At 44.6% G+C, this 16,612-nt stretch overlaps 1 protein-coding gene across 14 annotated transcripts in view; it reads right to left on the bottom strand.

Annotated features, from left to right (window-relative positions):
• LOC120530706 (microtubule-associated protein 2-like) overlaps window positions 1-16,612 on the bottom strand; it is a 126,134-nt gene that overhangs the window by 17,923 nt on the left and 91,599 nt on the right. For 8 of the 14 annotated variants that reach the window (XM_039755170.1, XM_039755161.1, XM_039755160.1 and 5 more), the window contains 5 exons: window positions 16,361-16,576; window positions 11,131-11,400; window positions 4,811-8,245; window positions 4,034-4,234; window positions 964-1,101 (listed from right to left, as the gene is read on the bottom strand). In XM_039755170.1, coding sequence (XP_039611104.1) covers window positions 964-1,101; window positions 4,034-4,234; window positions 4,811-8,245; window positions 11,131-11,400; window positions 16,361-16,576 — 4,260 coding nt within the window. The remainder of the gene's footprint in view (window positions 1-963; window positions 1,102-4,033; window positions 4,235-4,810; window positions 8,246-11,130; window positions 11,401-16,360; window positions 16,577-16,612) is intronic. The other 6 variants (XM_039755163.1, XM_039755164.1, XM_039755169.1 and 3 more) reach the window with 6 other exon arrangements.

The raw sequence follows: 16,612 nt of genomic DNA on the forward strand, positions 1-16,612 counted from the left end.
TGGTTTGGCACATTGAGAATACCGCTACACATACACACTCACACTCACACTCTCACACACTCACACACACACACGTCTACCGTATACAGCACAGTTTCAGGCTACACAGCGAGAGGGACATGCAAAGATCTGCTGGATATGGAGGGCACTGGCAGGTGTAGTGCATGTATCGAGTGATTGAACTCTTACCTGCACACCGTGAACGTACAAATGTGAGTGTCAGATGCAGTCGCTGACATAGCGCACAGTGTAGGACCTTCACTTGTCAATCCTCACTTTCTCTCGTTTATCCCATTCGGTAGACTAGCTTTGCATTTGCTAGGGCGTGACTGTCATGTGATGGCCACAGGCTGCTTCTATTGTCATCGTAACAGTCCTTATCATTGGACTCCCAGTTGTTACGAAGCTGCACACAGCACACCTGAAGCCATCTGTCAACCTACTGAGCTGAACTGCTTTGAATACGTGGAGAGACTCGCATTCTCCAGTCGGTGTGTTTTTAATGTACACAACATTCTTTATTAATAACAAAATAAAACATATTAAGGTTGCTTCACCAGCACACAGCAAAGCCCATCCAAAAACACATAAAGAGACAGGCAGATGCTGCACCAGGTTACCACGTGCACAAGCAAACCCTTAATGCATCCATTCCAAAGCATGGTCATGGCTGCTGCCAAACAAAAAGATGCAATTAAAAAAGCCAAAGCATCCACAAAATACAAAAGCAAAATTCAGCAACTAAAGGCAGAATCACTTACAAATGACAAAAGCTTGGAAGAAAACTCTACAGAAAGAAATGCAAATACAATAAGCAGCCCAGAGCTTTCTAACAAAGACCACAGAAAAGGCACACAGAACAAGCTGAAAAGGAACAAAACAGAAAGGCCAGCAATGAGATCCGGATGTCCATGTTTGCCAGCCACATTGCAGATTGTTTTGCTTTGAATTCATAAAGTTCACCTGTCGGTTTCCGCTTAGCAGATGGGTGGTGCTGAGCTGGCCTAGGGTATCTGACCGCTGGTTTTAAAATGATTTTCCGAGATGGAGACCGGGTCTGAGTGTCTGATTTTTTAGTAAGTTCAGCCTTCTTAAACACTGCTATAAGAAGGAGAGATAAAGTCAGACAGAGCAAGGAAACAACAGGACACACAATGGCTGATGACACAATGCAGATAACCCCCACACTGCAACCAGTTTTCCATTAGTGCTGATTCGTCAGACCCTTTCTTTAGGTTAGCCAATGTGTGCCAATGTGTGCCAGTGATGCAGCCCTGGTTAGTTAGGTCACCCGCACTCCTTTCTGCCCTAATTCAGACCGGAGGCCTGCCAGCGCATGGTATTTCGGTACACGTCTTTAATGTAAATGACACACAGTTAGAGTCCTTGAGGCAGGCGGAGAAGGTGGACGGCCATTAGCCAGTTCTATTCTGCAGGCTCCATCAATAAAGATACTTTTATGTTATCTTCAAAATAATCCTGAATCTGCGCTGGGCTGGCGCCCTGCCCGGGGTTTGTTTCCTGCCTTGCGCCCTGTGTTGGCTGGGATTGGCTCCAGCAGACCCCTGCAGTTAGGATATAGCGGGTTGGATAAATAATGGATGGATGGATGAAATAATCCTGAATACACTGTGTAAAAAAAAAATCAGGTCTACTGTCGCATGTAGAAATTAGGCAAAGCGACTTCAGTTCACTCGGACATTTTGGAGACTTTAGTGGCCGGACAGACACCACTGTCACTGACGACCGAGTGAGCAGCTGCCTCTGCTGTGCACTGCAAACAAGGCAAGGCCTGCATTACGGTGACAATGGCTGACAAGTTTAACTTGTTATCTTCTCACAGTGTTTGGTTTATTTATCAGTCTAGGCCTTTAATTGGTGGAGTTAATTCAATGGTTTTAAATTTAAAACAGACCGTGCTACATGTTGCTGCTATTCTTAGATTATGTGATTCTGGCAACGTCACAAGATGTGAAAACTGATTTGAAACGGACTTGAAGCAAATCAAACCACATTGACGCCTCAAAACGAGTCCTGCCTATGATGGGTGTGCCATTATTTCATCGACCTGTGTGGTTTTATTAACAATTATGTATTGTACAATTAAGTATTTTACATAAATGTGTAACTTACTACTTCATTTACAGGAAATACTCATGCAGTCAGTGTAGTGAACTGTGACACTCAGAAACGAGTTGTTTGTTATTGTGATTCTGTACTTTAAAGAAGAATGAGATCACAGAAAGAGCATTTCAGATGTCACATTGTCATACCTGTCCATCCTTACTCTTTTATTTGTCCTTGATGACAGGCCTAATAATTTATACCGATAAAACATTAACAGAAAGTTCAAAATGACGTAGGATTTTTATATACACACAAAACAATCAGTTTTAATGGTGGGTTATGATCTCTAATGACACGGATCTGCTGCAGTGGTTTGCCTGCCTCTTCTGCTGTCACAGGTCTTTAGGGAGATCAGATGAAGGAGAACCTCGCAAGCTCCTCATGGCTGGGGAAGTTGGGTTCAACATGAAGAAGGCGCATGGAGTCACGTCTTGGTCCCACTACATGGGAGACGAAGGGAAGAAGTTGGGCACAAATCCAGTCAGACAACGGGCATGCAGGGGAGAGTCTCATTAGACTCTAATGATGAAGCCTGCCTTCTGGGACATGGAATGCCATTGTGATGGTGGGCAAAGGGCTTTGGCACCTGTAGGAGATTCAGAGATTCCTACGTACCAGCTTGGCATGATCAGCCACATACTGCACAGCGCTAGCTACAGATTCTGTACCAGGTTACTCAATGAGGGTGGTCTCTCTCTCTCGATCCCCTGCTCCTGGGGTCGACCATGGGAGAGGCTTACAGGCAGGTGTGGAAATGTGGACAGAGCTGTGGTTGGGTGCTGTACATTGGCACTTTGCACCAGTGGATGGGCGGGTCACCCGTTTCTACATTTTTGTGCTAATCATGGATTACAAATATCAAACAGCACATTTTAACACAAAACTGGCCTCACTGCGTTGTCCTTACCACGCCATTTTAAAGACAGGTGCTCATCTGTCATGTGATCTCCTCTTAGTAAAGGACCAGTACAGGTGGGTGAGGCAAATGCTGGAGTGCAAAGGGGACTGCATGGGTGTCCAAGGAAGGGTAGGTTTAACTTCCACCCCATCTCCTGTGGACGTGGAGACTGAATGGACTTGCTCAAGAACTTCATGCTGGAGACAACAGCAAGAAGCCGTGGCTGAAAAGCGAGCTGTGCCTGTCATGGTGGCAACCCTCGGACCTACTGATGGATATAAATGGCTGGAGAAGTTTCAGGCTAAAAAGGACTTTTATGTAATGTCAGCAGGCAGGTCCCTGGACTTTGCTGGAGAGGTAGCAGCTGATCAACTGCAGCAGCAGCAGCAGCCATCATGTACAAGGGGTTTGTTTAATAAGGCCATGGAGTGGGGCCAGCCTGAAGGAAGTTCATGCCAGGCAGCTCTCCATCATTGTGTACTTATCGTGGCTACAGTGTCACATGAGCTGATCCACAAGACGGCGGCTTTCTAAAGCACTTGCGAGTCAACATAACGCCATTCCCATCCTTTGCACTTTGTGGGCTGATCAGCTGAAAGTTCTCACAAGTGCAGCTCTTTGTCGTCTTTCGTCTCATCAGCAGAACAGCATATAACCAGAGGGCAGAGAAAAAGATGAAAATCAAGCACTATGAACAGCGGAAGCTGCGGAGCTCATCAAAGCTGTAAATAAACGGCACAGGCTGTAGGTTCTTCTAGGAAAAAAAGTTTCAGATTGAAGAGGGTTATCTTCATTGAATCAGAATCACAGCCCACCCCCAAAAAATGGTGTGACATAAAGAAAATGGCTACCACCCTAATGACTAAGGAATACAAAAAAAAAAAAAAAAAAAAAAAAAAACGAATGTTTAGTAACAAAAAAAAACCAAAACAGAAGCACCCCCTCATTCCAGTGATCACCAACATGAACACAAAATGATGACATCAAGAATTCTCCGGTCTCAGGAACCTTTTTTCTTCTTTGTGTCATCCCTTGGGACCAAACTCGGCTCCTTCCTGGCTGCTTTCCTTTCAGGAGTGGACACTCGGCCCTTCCCCCTACTCACTGCCTTGTCCTTAGGGTGCTTTTCCACGGAGGGCCTCCTAATTTCAGGGCTCTCCATTTTGGGAATGGGTTCGATCGTTTCAGTCATGATGCTCCTGTCGTCATCTGCAGTTCAGAAGGAGCAAAACACGAGACTCATGGGAGGGCTATGGACAGAAACACTGCTGTCGGACGGTGCTGGTTAAGTAGTCACAAATGGTTCACACCCACACAAGGCAATTTATAGCTGCACGTATTTAGCCTTTCAAAAGACATATTAAAATGTTATCGAGTGCATCGATTCCTTCCGGAAAAGTAAATATACCGTCAATAGCAAAAACTACTGCAGAGGAATCGAAATGCTATAAGATGACGGACAATTCATTACACACTTCCTGTCCATTAGGGATCCCAGCACTTGCTGTGAGGATGGGCAGCAGGCTGGACCTCTTACTGTTTGGACAGGATGGCTACGTTTGCTCTTACTGCATCTTACCATCCCGCCCGCTATTATCCAGCGTTACAGTCGCATGCACTGAACCTTCTAGAAACCTATGACAGCCATCATGATGGCCACCAAGTGACACATTAGTCATCATGCAATTTCTGCTTCCAAAGAAATATTAAGAGACAACAAGACTAGGCTGTGAAAATCATAAGGTATCTTATCTCTGAAAAGGCTGGTAATAAATGAAAGCGCACCTTGAGTGTCCACCCAGGCACTGTCAGTATCCAAGATGGAATCGTCTATGGTAGTCTCATCTCTGTAGTCATCATACGTTTCTGTCCTGCATTCAGTTAGTTGCTCTTGTTCCTTTTCTGGGGTGGAAGGGACCACTGAGGTTTCTTCGGCACTTCTAATGGGTAATTGCTGTTGTTGTTCTTCTTCTTCTTGTTCTTCTTCTTCTTCCTCCTCTTCCTCTTCCTCATCTGGCTGAACATTCATATCTCCAGGAGTCTCATGCAGTTGTTCTGGCTCAGCTGATGTAGAGAACCGAACACTGTGGCAAGACTCAATGCCCTCATCAATAGTCTGGACAACGGTAATGAAATCGTCTTCTACAGTAACAACCGATTCAATAATGCCCCTTGTTTCCAGATTCTGTGACTCAGGGCTTTCCTCAACATGGAGAGGTTCATGTGCTTCCTCGATTACTTCTTCAGGCTCTTCGCCAACTTCTATGGAGTCTTTTTCATCCTCCAACTCGTCCTTCTCCTTGAAAAGATGCTCTGCTGCTTCTTGACTTTGTAAGGCTGCATTAATGGCCGCCGGAGCAGCTTCTGCTTCCTGCTCCAACACGGTGGGCAACTCTTTTTCAGCTGCTTCTTGCTCTGCAGGTATTTCTTCAGTTGATAGTTTTGGCTCCTTTGCCTTACTGTCTTCTCTTTCAGTTGACACGGACTTTATAACTGAGGGGGCTTGAGTCTCGTCCTTATTTGAGCCGAGAATGCCCATAAGTTGGTAGGCATCTTCAGCATCTGCTTCTTCATACGCTTCTTGATGCACCAAATCTGGCTTCTCTTTCATTTTATCTTTAATTTCTTGTACGTCTTGGGCTTCGGCAGAGGTTCCTGCTGTGTCACCAGTTACTTCTTGTTCTTCCGATATGACCTCTGTGCCAGTTTCCGCTTTAGTGGCAGGATCTAACTGTGCCTCAATGTTTTCTGCATCCGGGCCCATTGCTCCTTTCTCCTCTGAGTCAGTTTTCATTGTCAGTGGAGGTACTGAGGCAGCTGGTGAAATGCCATCCTGCGCAGTGTCTTTCTCTACAACTTCTGGAACTGGTACTGCTTGCTCCTCCACCTGTGGGGATGTTTGCACCTGGATAGAGGCTTCGGAGTCAGACTTTACCGCAAAAGGTTCCTTTTCCTGTTCTTTTTCAACACTGCCACCCATGCCTTCGTTTTCGGCTGTAGGCTGCCTGCCCTTGACATCACAAGGGGCTTCCTCCAAGTCATCTTTCACTTTTGTCTCCAATTTTTCTTCAGTCTGACCAGGTAACAATTCTCTGTCTTCTTCAGTAATTGGTACTTGTTGGTGGTCTTCCTTCACAGCCTCCTCATCCTGCACTGTCAGACATTTGTCAGCGTCTTGCCTAACCTCTTCCAAAACGGGGGTAGTAAAGATCTGGGGGGGTGAATCCATTGGACTGTGGACATCAGCAGGTGAAGGCATGGGGCCGGTATACTCATTGAAGACACAGTAGCCAATCTCTTCCAGCTGACTCACACTTCTGGCTGTCTTTTGACTGATGTCTATTAAGCCCATCTGAGCCAAGGTATCTCCTACAAGCGCTGGGACATCAGCCGGGACCGATTTTCTTCGCACCAGCTCCGAATCCGTGCTTTCAGATGTCAGCCTTGACCTTGTACCTGCCAAATCCAGCATTTCTGGCAGATCAGGCGCCATTACTGTGCCGTTTTTATAAAAGTCTTTCATCTGCAAGGGTGACTCAGGTGACTCTGGTGCCTGGGGACTTGGCTGCATCTCTGAAGCAGCTTCTGCTGCAGTTAAGCTTGATGACTGGTCTTCCAGAATCAAAGGGGGGAAGACCGGCTGCTTTTCCACTGCCGGAGTGGTCACTGGGAGGTACTCACTCGGTTCATCTAAACTCCCACTAGTGAAAGACAGAATATCAGAGGCCAGCGGTGAAAAGGTTTTCGGTCGCCCATGACCTCCGCTTTGGTTTAGAGATTCTAGTGAGGCTATGGGTATGTTGAGGGAGTAACTACGCTGCTCAAGAGACAACTTGCCAACAGTCAAACGGCCATCGTCCTTCTTCTTCTCAATCACTGGCAGAGCTTTCAGCTCCTCTTGAATGGCTGCCATTTCCTCTTCTGGTTCCAGTTCTTGGCTGTGGCTTAATGTGCTGTAGCTGAGCTGTTGTTCTGAGAGGGTGTCCTTGGACGGATGCAGCTCTGGGCTCACTGTGCACTCGACGGGAAGGTCATCGTTAACCCAAGGTGGCCTTGAGCTCTGCCTTGCATGGCTTAATTCATAATACCCCTCTCCTGGAATGATATCTGCCTTTAAGTCGTCTTCGTCATCTTCGTCTTCTTCTTTCATGGCAGAAGTCTCAAAATATGCAGACATCCCTGACTTGTCTTTCTCAAAGGTTTCTAGATGCATGTCTAAGCTGCTGAATGGCTCACTTTTCTCATAGAGTGATTGATGAACGTCAGTTCCAGATAACTCTTTATCAGCGGGCCCGAGCTTTGGCAAGGGAGCCTCCATCGCTCCCTCTGTACATTCCTTTAGCTTTTCAACGTGACTATCTTCTTTAACATCCTCTTTACTTGATGCTGGGGTAGGCTGTATTAAATCCTCATCTTCCTTCTCAGTAGAGGATGACGAACACTTGGGATCAGTCACCCCCTCGCTGTGCTCTGCTGACTTCATTTTTTGATCAGAAGTCCATAGCATGCTCTCCTCTTCTTGGGGAATTTCTGCTGTGTCTAGAATTGTTGCTTCTCCTGACAACATTTCCTTGCATTTCAATTCGGCTTCTTGTCCGTCCTTGCTTTTGTCCACACGAGTGCTGAAAGACAAACCTTCATCGGCTGCTTTGGAGAATGAAAGTACGGCATCTTCAGCTTTTGGAGCTGGATCGGGTGCTCCTGGTTGAGCTTCGTGCAAAACGTCTGACTCCCCCATGGCTAATACATCAGTCTTTTCAGATGTCTTCTTCTCACTCTGCACTTCAGACGTTTGTAGCTCGAGACTGTTAGACTCACAAGAACTTGGTGCGAATGGCTTATCTGTGGTTTGGGAAGTTTCCTTGAGACCAACAAGCGGTTGCTCAGCTGCACCCTCAGTAACTTTGATTTTCATTGCTCCCTCGTCATAATCTTTCTCTTGAACGCTTACTGGGCATTCACTGGGAGCAGTCACCTCTGGTTTGTCTGTGGCAGGACTGATGACTGATGGGGCTTCTTTTAGTGAAGTAACTGCGGCATCTGCAATCGGAGAGTCTTCCGCACTGCTTTCCTTCTCAGGACCTGCAGAGGGCTTAACCTCCAGTGTTGGTTGCACTGGGGGAGCTGACGTACTTTTTTCAATATCCTTTTGACTTGTGGTCACAGGAGAGGTCTGCTCAGTGCCTCCCCCATGTTGGCTCTGCATATCCATCTTCACGTCTGTAAGCAAATCTAAAGTAGTCTTGTGTGGTACGCACAAGTCATTGAATATATAAAGAGCAGGTCTCCAACAGTAATGCATAGTTTTACATAGAGGAAAAGGCATGAGTGAATGACAACACGGCGATACAGACACAACTCAAAAATGAGCAGAATGCCAATGAAAATGAGCAAAGCTGCCAAGTGCAAGAATGAACAACCAAATGAATGAATACAGAGCAGCCACATAAGCCAGGGAGGACGGCGACTTTAGAACTGCAAGGCACTGGACTTCAATCGGTGACAGCTTTGGTCCATCGTCACTATGCTTGCATGCTTTTCTTGACTTCAGTGAATGGCATATTTTTGGAAAAATGAAGTCTCCTTTGAAATAATTGTTTTGTAAAATCTACGTCACTTGTGGTAAAAAGGCTTTCAGTCCTGGGGAGCTCACTTGCTGAGAGTAACTTAGTTTATCTGTTTCACCTGACGGGTCCTTCCTCGATCACAAACATAATGAAGTCGCCAGTGTTAAAACAGAACGGCTAGTTAGCGGCCATGTGACGTCTAAGGGTGAACTCCTGGATTGAATTTGCTGGGCATGAATGAACAAACAGGGGGGCTTTGGGACTCCTTTATACAGAAGGACCTTTCAGCTGCTGACAGCTTTCAATACATGTAGCATTTCAAATGTTACTTGTTAGTATGTTAGAAAGTGTAATTAGAATACAACAAAGTATAAATCAAACCAATCTATCTGTATTATATTCAAAGATATTCACACATTAGCCTCAGTATTAAAGGGTCCAAAGAATGTGCGTGGCAAATTGTGAGAGCTCTTGACATTTCATTTGGAGAGGACTGAAGAGCTGAAGGGTAACAGCATCTCGTCCTGCACCCTCCAGTGTAGACCACGGTGGTCAGCAGTACACTGCCATCCCTGCCACACCACATGCCGTGTCGCTAGAAGGTGACAGGCCCAAAGAGGTGCCTCATGTGCGGACGGCCTGGGTTACAGTCGGTGCCCACAGTCGGTGCCCACAGCTCCAGCAACGCTCTTTGGACAGAAGGTTTTGTTTCTTGCCGTTTGTTGTTGGTCTTCTGAAGGTTTCTTTCTTGACAAGTCGTAAACCCCGTGTGCTCATATGCAGGCCTAAATATGCACTATAAATGGAAATGAGATCAAAGGGCAACGTTTGTCTACTATAAATGTGGAGAATCACTTTTACTATCACTGTTTATCTCGAAATTCTAAGGATCAGGTGGCAAAGCTACAAGTGGAAAAATACAGAAATCATCTAAACCATTGAATTCAAACATCGGTGTATTCTTTGGTTCCTCTCATTGGGACGTTACGTAAATAGCTATGTCTCTACTACTGCGAAAATCTGACTTATATACTCCCACTGCTTCTCTGTACACTCACTAGTTTTCTCATTCTGTGTAAGAGAAAGATAAATGAGCCACTTTAATAATTCTCCTATTTGAAATAATCAAGTCGTTTATTGCAGCATTCAACGACATTGGATGAACACAAATGAAGCTGTGCTCTCAAGTACTAGCAAGTCAATTCAGAGCAGGCATTCGAACATGTCGAACATGCTGCGCTACATTGGACCTGACTTAGTAGTTTTCAAATGAACTAACTTCTTTCTAAGAGGACGTCTGTAGCACGAGGCCAATTGTGTGCCAGTATTGTGATTCTGTACTTCCACCCGTGATGCTGTCAGTGTAAAAGTGTGCTGTCCTTAACTGATCTTCGACTGGAGAAGTTTTGGCAATTTGTCAGAATGCAGAAACGAGGAACATAAAGCTGCTTTCTAGGACCAGGATATGACATAAGCACACTTGATTTGTATGACTTGTTTGTCCTAACGAAGTGCAGTAAAACAGACAGAAATCTACCAGCGGTTTTCAAAACAGAAACTTTAAAAACTCCCCACAAAAACATATAGGATAGGGTGGGAGCACACGCCGATTACAGCACGTTGGCACACCCGCCACATGCTGAACCGCCCAGATTGGGACCCGCGTGCAGCGGGTGGCACCTCCGCACCATACTGGGACAGTGGGAGGTTGGCTGCAGTGCCGATCCTGCCACCATCCCACGAGTTGTCCTGGAAGTTGGAGGACCGGCTTGCAGGGCTGGGTGCAGATTAACGTCATACCCAGATGCATTTAGATTATACGAACAACGCTAATGTAAGAGCGTGACTCAGATTTACAGCAACGAAATTTAGAGTGGCTACTGGATCTTCATTGAAGAAAGGCAGTTTGGTGTCTGGACATGGAAAACAATGGAATGGCAGCAATAAACATATGCATGATCAGAATAATAAACCAAAGAAAGAAATGAAGCCATTAGGGGAAACAAATAACATTGTCATTATCATCATCATCATCATCATCAACACATCAGAAGGCCTTTGTATAAAAGAACGCAGAAAGCAGGTGATTCCAAAAAACGTCAGCAAATTCATCAGCAATGTAGCTGGCAAAAACACAGCAAGCTATGAGTTGAAAGCTAATGAGAGTCGCAGACACAGCAGAAGCATTAGTGGTGCGCTACAATAGCAGCTCATGATTGGTGGAGCAGCACTGAGAACACTCTTTACCACTGGATTGACAGAAATGTATCTAGACATCTACAGTATGTATATGCACTTTATATATCTACATATCTACATGTCTACATGTACACAGAGGAACATCAGTAAACACACACGTTTTCAATCAGTCCCTTAGCATCAGGCAGATCCTATAGGAGGAACCGGCCGATCCACAATTACTTACAAGTCTGAGATGACAAGAACTACACAGCTGCAGCAGCTTTCCCTTTTCTTTTAAAAAAAAAAACACTTCTTTTTGAATAAAGAAAAGCCATTCAAAGTGGCTGCAAGACACACCTTCCTGAGGGGATGTACCCTCCCCTGCCTCGCCGCTTCTCCCGTCGGGCGTCTCTGCTCGCACACACTCGTCACTAGCTGCCTCTGCCCGCGGGCCGGGCCGAGCCTGTGCCTCCCTTATTAGCTCTGCCTGCTTTAAGTGCTCAACGGCAGCACTAGGCTCATTCTCAGCCTCCTCCCCTCTCCTCCGTGGCTCTTGCTGAACAAGAGCTGCTGATGCCGGCTCCTCTTGCTCGTCTGCTGCTGAAGGTACCTCTATAGTCTCTTCTACTTTGAAAGGGGAAGAAGTGGACACATCAACACTGGGGACAACACACACTTGGGTTACATGGGTCAATATCAGTGAGATACTTTCAGCTCTGTGAGTGACAATGCTTACTTACTTACTTACTTTCTCTCTATGCATATATGCAGGTGCATTTGTTACATCATTTACAACATTTGCTATTGTTCATTGATGGAAAAACACAAAGATCAAATCTAAGGCTTCTAAATCTTTCATTATTTAAAATCATTTGGTAAAAACAAGAAATAAAGAAAGTAACTTAATGAGGAAGACTACCATTTTTTTTACGAAGCTGACATCCAGTAGTATGTAAATCATCTCTGTTGTCCACTTTGTGCTGCTGCTGCAGAAGCAATAACAGGCGAGAAGGTCGATGAGCCAAACCTTCCGATAAGGAGCAGCACAGTAAGAAATTCAGAGTTGAAGGACTGAGTCCATCCAGAGACACCGACTTGTGCGCTTTGACACAGCGTTCTTTCTGTACCAGCAGCACAAAGTGGGACATGAGTTCACAGAAACTTACATGTAGATATTAAATGGACAGTGAAAGGAAAAATATATAAATATATAGAGAAAGAAAGAAAGAAAGAAAGAAAGAAAGAAAGAAAGAAAGAAAGAAAGAAAGAAAGAATTTGAATTGCTAGGAGCAGACAATTAAAAGAAATACAGTAAGACATGCTCTATCTTGAAATAGGTCTGTAAATGAAAAGGTGTTGTCAACATTAAATGACAGAGAGAGAGAACAAAAATAATAACAGACTGATGGTCATTGAGACGAGCAGCATTAGAGAGTGCACTGCATTAAACCGACTAATGTGCTTATTGGACACTGACATACTCTTCAATCATCTTTGCTATTAAGCGGTCACTTACGTAATGTCCACAAGATGTCCTAAAATAAGAAGGCAGGCACTTAGTGCCATAAAAGTCAATGAGAATTTCTACTCAAGGCAGACAGGGGGCTCTTTTCTGGGAAGAGGAATACCATGAGAATCCTGCTGCACCCCCCGACTCACCTCACTACCCCCATGTGTCTGGAATGCTGGAGGAGTAGGAATGCAAACGTGGCCGCAGGATTTCTTCCCGGTCAGTCCCACCTTTGGAAGGTACACACAGAACTGAGCTCTCATTTATTTAGCGTATGTCTTGTTTTTTTAGGTTGAAACGCTGGCTTTAAACAATTTATTTTGATTTAGAATACTCCTTTCCTGTTTAGCAGCACGTGTTGTCTTCATGAAGTATAAAATGTGAATTAATATGCCGAAGTGAGCTTGCTGCTTGTGTCCCCTGGTGGCCACTCGTATGTGTCTTAGCTAATTCAGCAGTCAATGGCTCATCTCTCTTGTTAACTGAACCTCACTTTTATCAGATGGTTGCATTTTGCCCTCAGCCGGTAAAGGGAATGCACAGCCGCATGTGCTTTAATTTTACATGAAATGTTTACTAAGGTTCTATTGGCTATTAGAAAGAGATTTCATATTTATTAATTTGTAGGCTTCATTTTAATTTACTCTCAGAGAAAAGGAACAAGCTCATCCATCCTATACACCTAGACTGTCCAAAATGACATCAAGTCGAGACCTGGAGGTCCATGCTAGTCCTACCCTCCAGCACACTGCTTGATCATTTATTCGCTGTGTCTGTGATTGTTTGTATGAAGAAAAATGTCTTCACGTTTGTGCAAAATCAGCCCTTGAACAAGTTCCCAACGGTGTCCCTGTGTTGGTGCCCAAGTGACAGCTGGCATCTATTGTACTAACTCCCTTGTTGTCAGTTCAGTCATGTCACCTCCTAAACTCCTACAGTCTCTCCTCGTAGCTCCGAGCTCCTACTCCCTGACATCAGCCTGTCGCTCTCCTCAGGATTTCTCTCTCTTGTAATATGGAGACCAAACCTAAACACAGCACTTCAGATGTGTCCTGCGCTCTACACATCAAGTTGCTATACAGCCGCACATCTTGATCACGTCTGCAGACTGCCCTGATGTATCAATCATCACACTGGACTTGACTGATGTAGACAGCGACCGGTCCACCATGACTCCCAGGTCCTTCTCATCAGATGTAGTCTCTCGTTTCAGACCTCCCATTGAGTGTTCACATTCTGGCATTTTGACTTTCTTTATGTAATACTTTATACTTACTTCCGATGAATGTCATTGTCCCCAAGTCCAGATGTTCTGTTTATACTAAAAATAGCAGCGGCCCCAGTGCTGACCCCTGAGGGACACCACTTTTAACACCACCCAGTTTTGAAAAAGTTCCCCTCGCCATAACCTTTGGCTTCTTTTGCCCCCATTCACACAAACCACCTTGAATTGCCCCTTTGTTGAGTTTGATCGCTAACCTTTCAGGCTGTAGAGAATCAAAAGCTCTCTGAAAATCAACATAAATGAAATCATACACAACAGCAGGCCTCTGTTACTTCCTCGACCTTCCCATTTGCTAATTCACCTGTTCTAGACGTGTGCGGCTCCATGTTGTCCTTAATTGCTTCCAATAATTTGCCTGTCACGCACATTAAGTTTACTGCCCTACAGCTACTGGGATCAGCCTGGTCGCCCTTTTTACATAATGGGGTAATATTTGACTGCCTCTTTTGGAATCTCTCCAGTGTGCAGAAATTTTCAAAATCTGGGCGTCAAAGGTTTACAGACGTCCTCACTAAGCTCCTCGATGATGAATGTGATCCTGGTGATCTGTTAGATTTCAGCTCTGTGCCAGTCACAGAACCCTAACCCAGTGAAGCACATGCCTTATTTAAGAAGTGAAGACTCCGACTGGCTTTTGTACCATGGAAGATGGCTATGCTGCACGTTGGCGTGTGGCTGAAGAGTCACTCTTATCCCTATGCTATTTCGTCAAACACAAAAAAGATCCTACCGTTCAAAAGTAAGCTTGGGAAGGCAGCAAAACAGACAATGACAAAGAACCAAATGGCCGAGACCAAGAGAGGCCTTTGCTGCAAGCAAAAATGTTTCTCTTGAATGCAGATCAAGAACAATACCAGTCCACACAGAATCTTCTTAGTCTGGTTAAACTGTCGTTCTGCGTTATAATAGACTAGAAATCTAAACAGTTAGTAATGAGCAAAGCACACCCTGGCTTTCTAATGTTTAGATGTCACCGTGTATGATGGTCAATGATAACTGCAGTTGTTCAAACGTCTGCCTAAATGGAAAGCAAAAGAGACCAGTGGCATAGCCCAGTAGTTAATCGTCTCTCCCTCTCACTCCCTCACAGCAGTGAATCAGACCGAGTCAGAACTTCAGAGAAGAGCCATTAAAGTCAAGACACTACACGATGGGATCTCAAGAAAGCGAGGAAAGCCCTCAACAAACAGAACAACAACAGCCTATTCCGTGTTGTACGATTTGTGTTTTTCTCTTGTCCTACCTACTGTATAATCCAACACATACAAAACAGAATTCTGTGTCTATAATCGTTAACCATACCGTTAAAATGTGCGGCTGTATTTCTAATAACAACTGCGCTCTATCTGCCTTGATATACACAGTAAGTCTAAATGCTGAGTGCCAGCATTCAATGAACTAATAGAACATCTGTCTACCTTCTCGTTACGTTACGTCATGTGACCACGAAAGTGTAATGAGCGGACACGAGCAATCTAGGTGTGTGCGTGTGCGTGTGCCAGTGTTGCTTTAATCCGACACTTTCTGGTCTGAGTGGACCCTGCCATCCATCTTTTCTTGGCCTGTTCCCAGTACAATCCAAGGTAGTCGCTGCACAACCTGAAGAAGATAAATAACATCACACCAATAATCGTCTGTCACTCCAACCAAAAACTGCCAAGACGGAGGTATATTTTGCCACTGCCATGTTAGATACCTTCCACAATTGTGTTTTGCCGTTACAGAAGTGTAAAATCAGAGGCACAGTAAATGTACGGTGAAACCAAAAAGAAAATATTTATGAAGAAATAATAAATAAAGGGAATAGGAACAATAAACTCAGTGTTCATTAAATACTTAACTGTCACATCAGGTAGAAAAAGAATGTCATCAACTGTAGCCTAAGGTTTTTATTCTTTTAGTTGTCCAAATCATAATCCTCCATTAACACTACGAGTGCTATGAAAGATATCTGAAGATGCTTCAGCTGAAAGCCGTCCTGTGATCTACAGATCTTGTACATCAGCAGGTCTTTATGAATTTATGAAATAGTCAAATGCAAACAGGATGGCTATGACAAAAACCAGTGCAGCGGGCTCCTCGAGGTGTGTATGGAATGTAGGACTGAGGCAGTATTCTTCTTCTTATTATTCTTATTATTATGATTATTTCTCTTTATTTTTATTTTTTTCCAGTGCACCAAATCATGTAAACACCGTAGAGCTTCGTGCAGATGATGAACGCACACAAACAGTATTTGTATTTGCACACTTATGGGTCAAACGGCTGACATGTATGCTTTAAAACAAGCATGGCATACATGTGCTGGTACACAAAAGAATGCATGTGGGCCTCGAACAGCAACTTTCATTTGTGTGGCAGTAACCAGCAAAAGTAGACAATAAAGATAATACAGTGCCTATTGTAATTTCTTTGGAGCATTTCTAAGACAATTTTCAATTCATCAAATAATAAAGCAACACTCTTTCTAAAAAGAGCATCAAAGGCAATTAAAAATGAAAGCTAAATGTCTTTGATACGTTTTTGTTGTGTGCTAAGGAATTGGTACATAAGAAGGTACAGGCAGTGTGTCTGAACGAATGCATGTGATCTGAAGACTTGACCACCTTAAGAAAAGAGGCCTTTTGCTGGCCAGTGATAAAACCATGCAAGACATACACTTACAGACACAGAAGGAGGACAGGAGAGGAGAGGAGAGGAAGAAAGGAAAGGACAGAAGAGGGAGAGCAGAGGGGGGGAGGAGTTGTAGCAAATGAAAAAAAGAAAAAAAAGAGGAACCATGCGTGGTTCACCTTCAATCTGTCTAAACATGGAAGCTTCCCCACGGGGGGGCGGGCAAGAGTGAGTCCACTCGGAGCTGAATAATGGGTGCTCATAGTATTCGTCATCTGAGTGGTATGGATCATCGTCGGGCACAGACACCGAGATGGAAGGGGCTAGGAACTTGCACCTCTCCCGTGAATTTTTGAAGCGTCGGAGAGGGCCTGCCTTCTCCTCATCCCCTATAACTACAAACAGACATAGGAAGAAAACTGCAGGGAAAA

Source organism: Polypterus senegalus, chromosome 6 (genome assembly GCF_016835505.1).
Source record: "Polypterus senegalus isolate Bchr_013 chromosome 6, ASM1683550v1, whole genome shotgun sequence".
Classification (NCBI taxonomy): Eukaryota; Metazoa; Chordata; class Cladistia; order Polypteriformes; family Polypteridae; genus Polypterus; species Polypterus senegalus.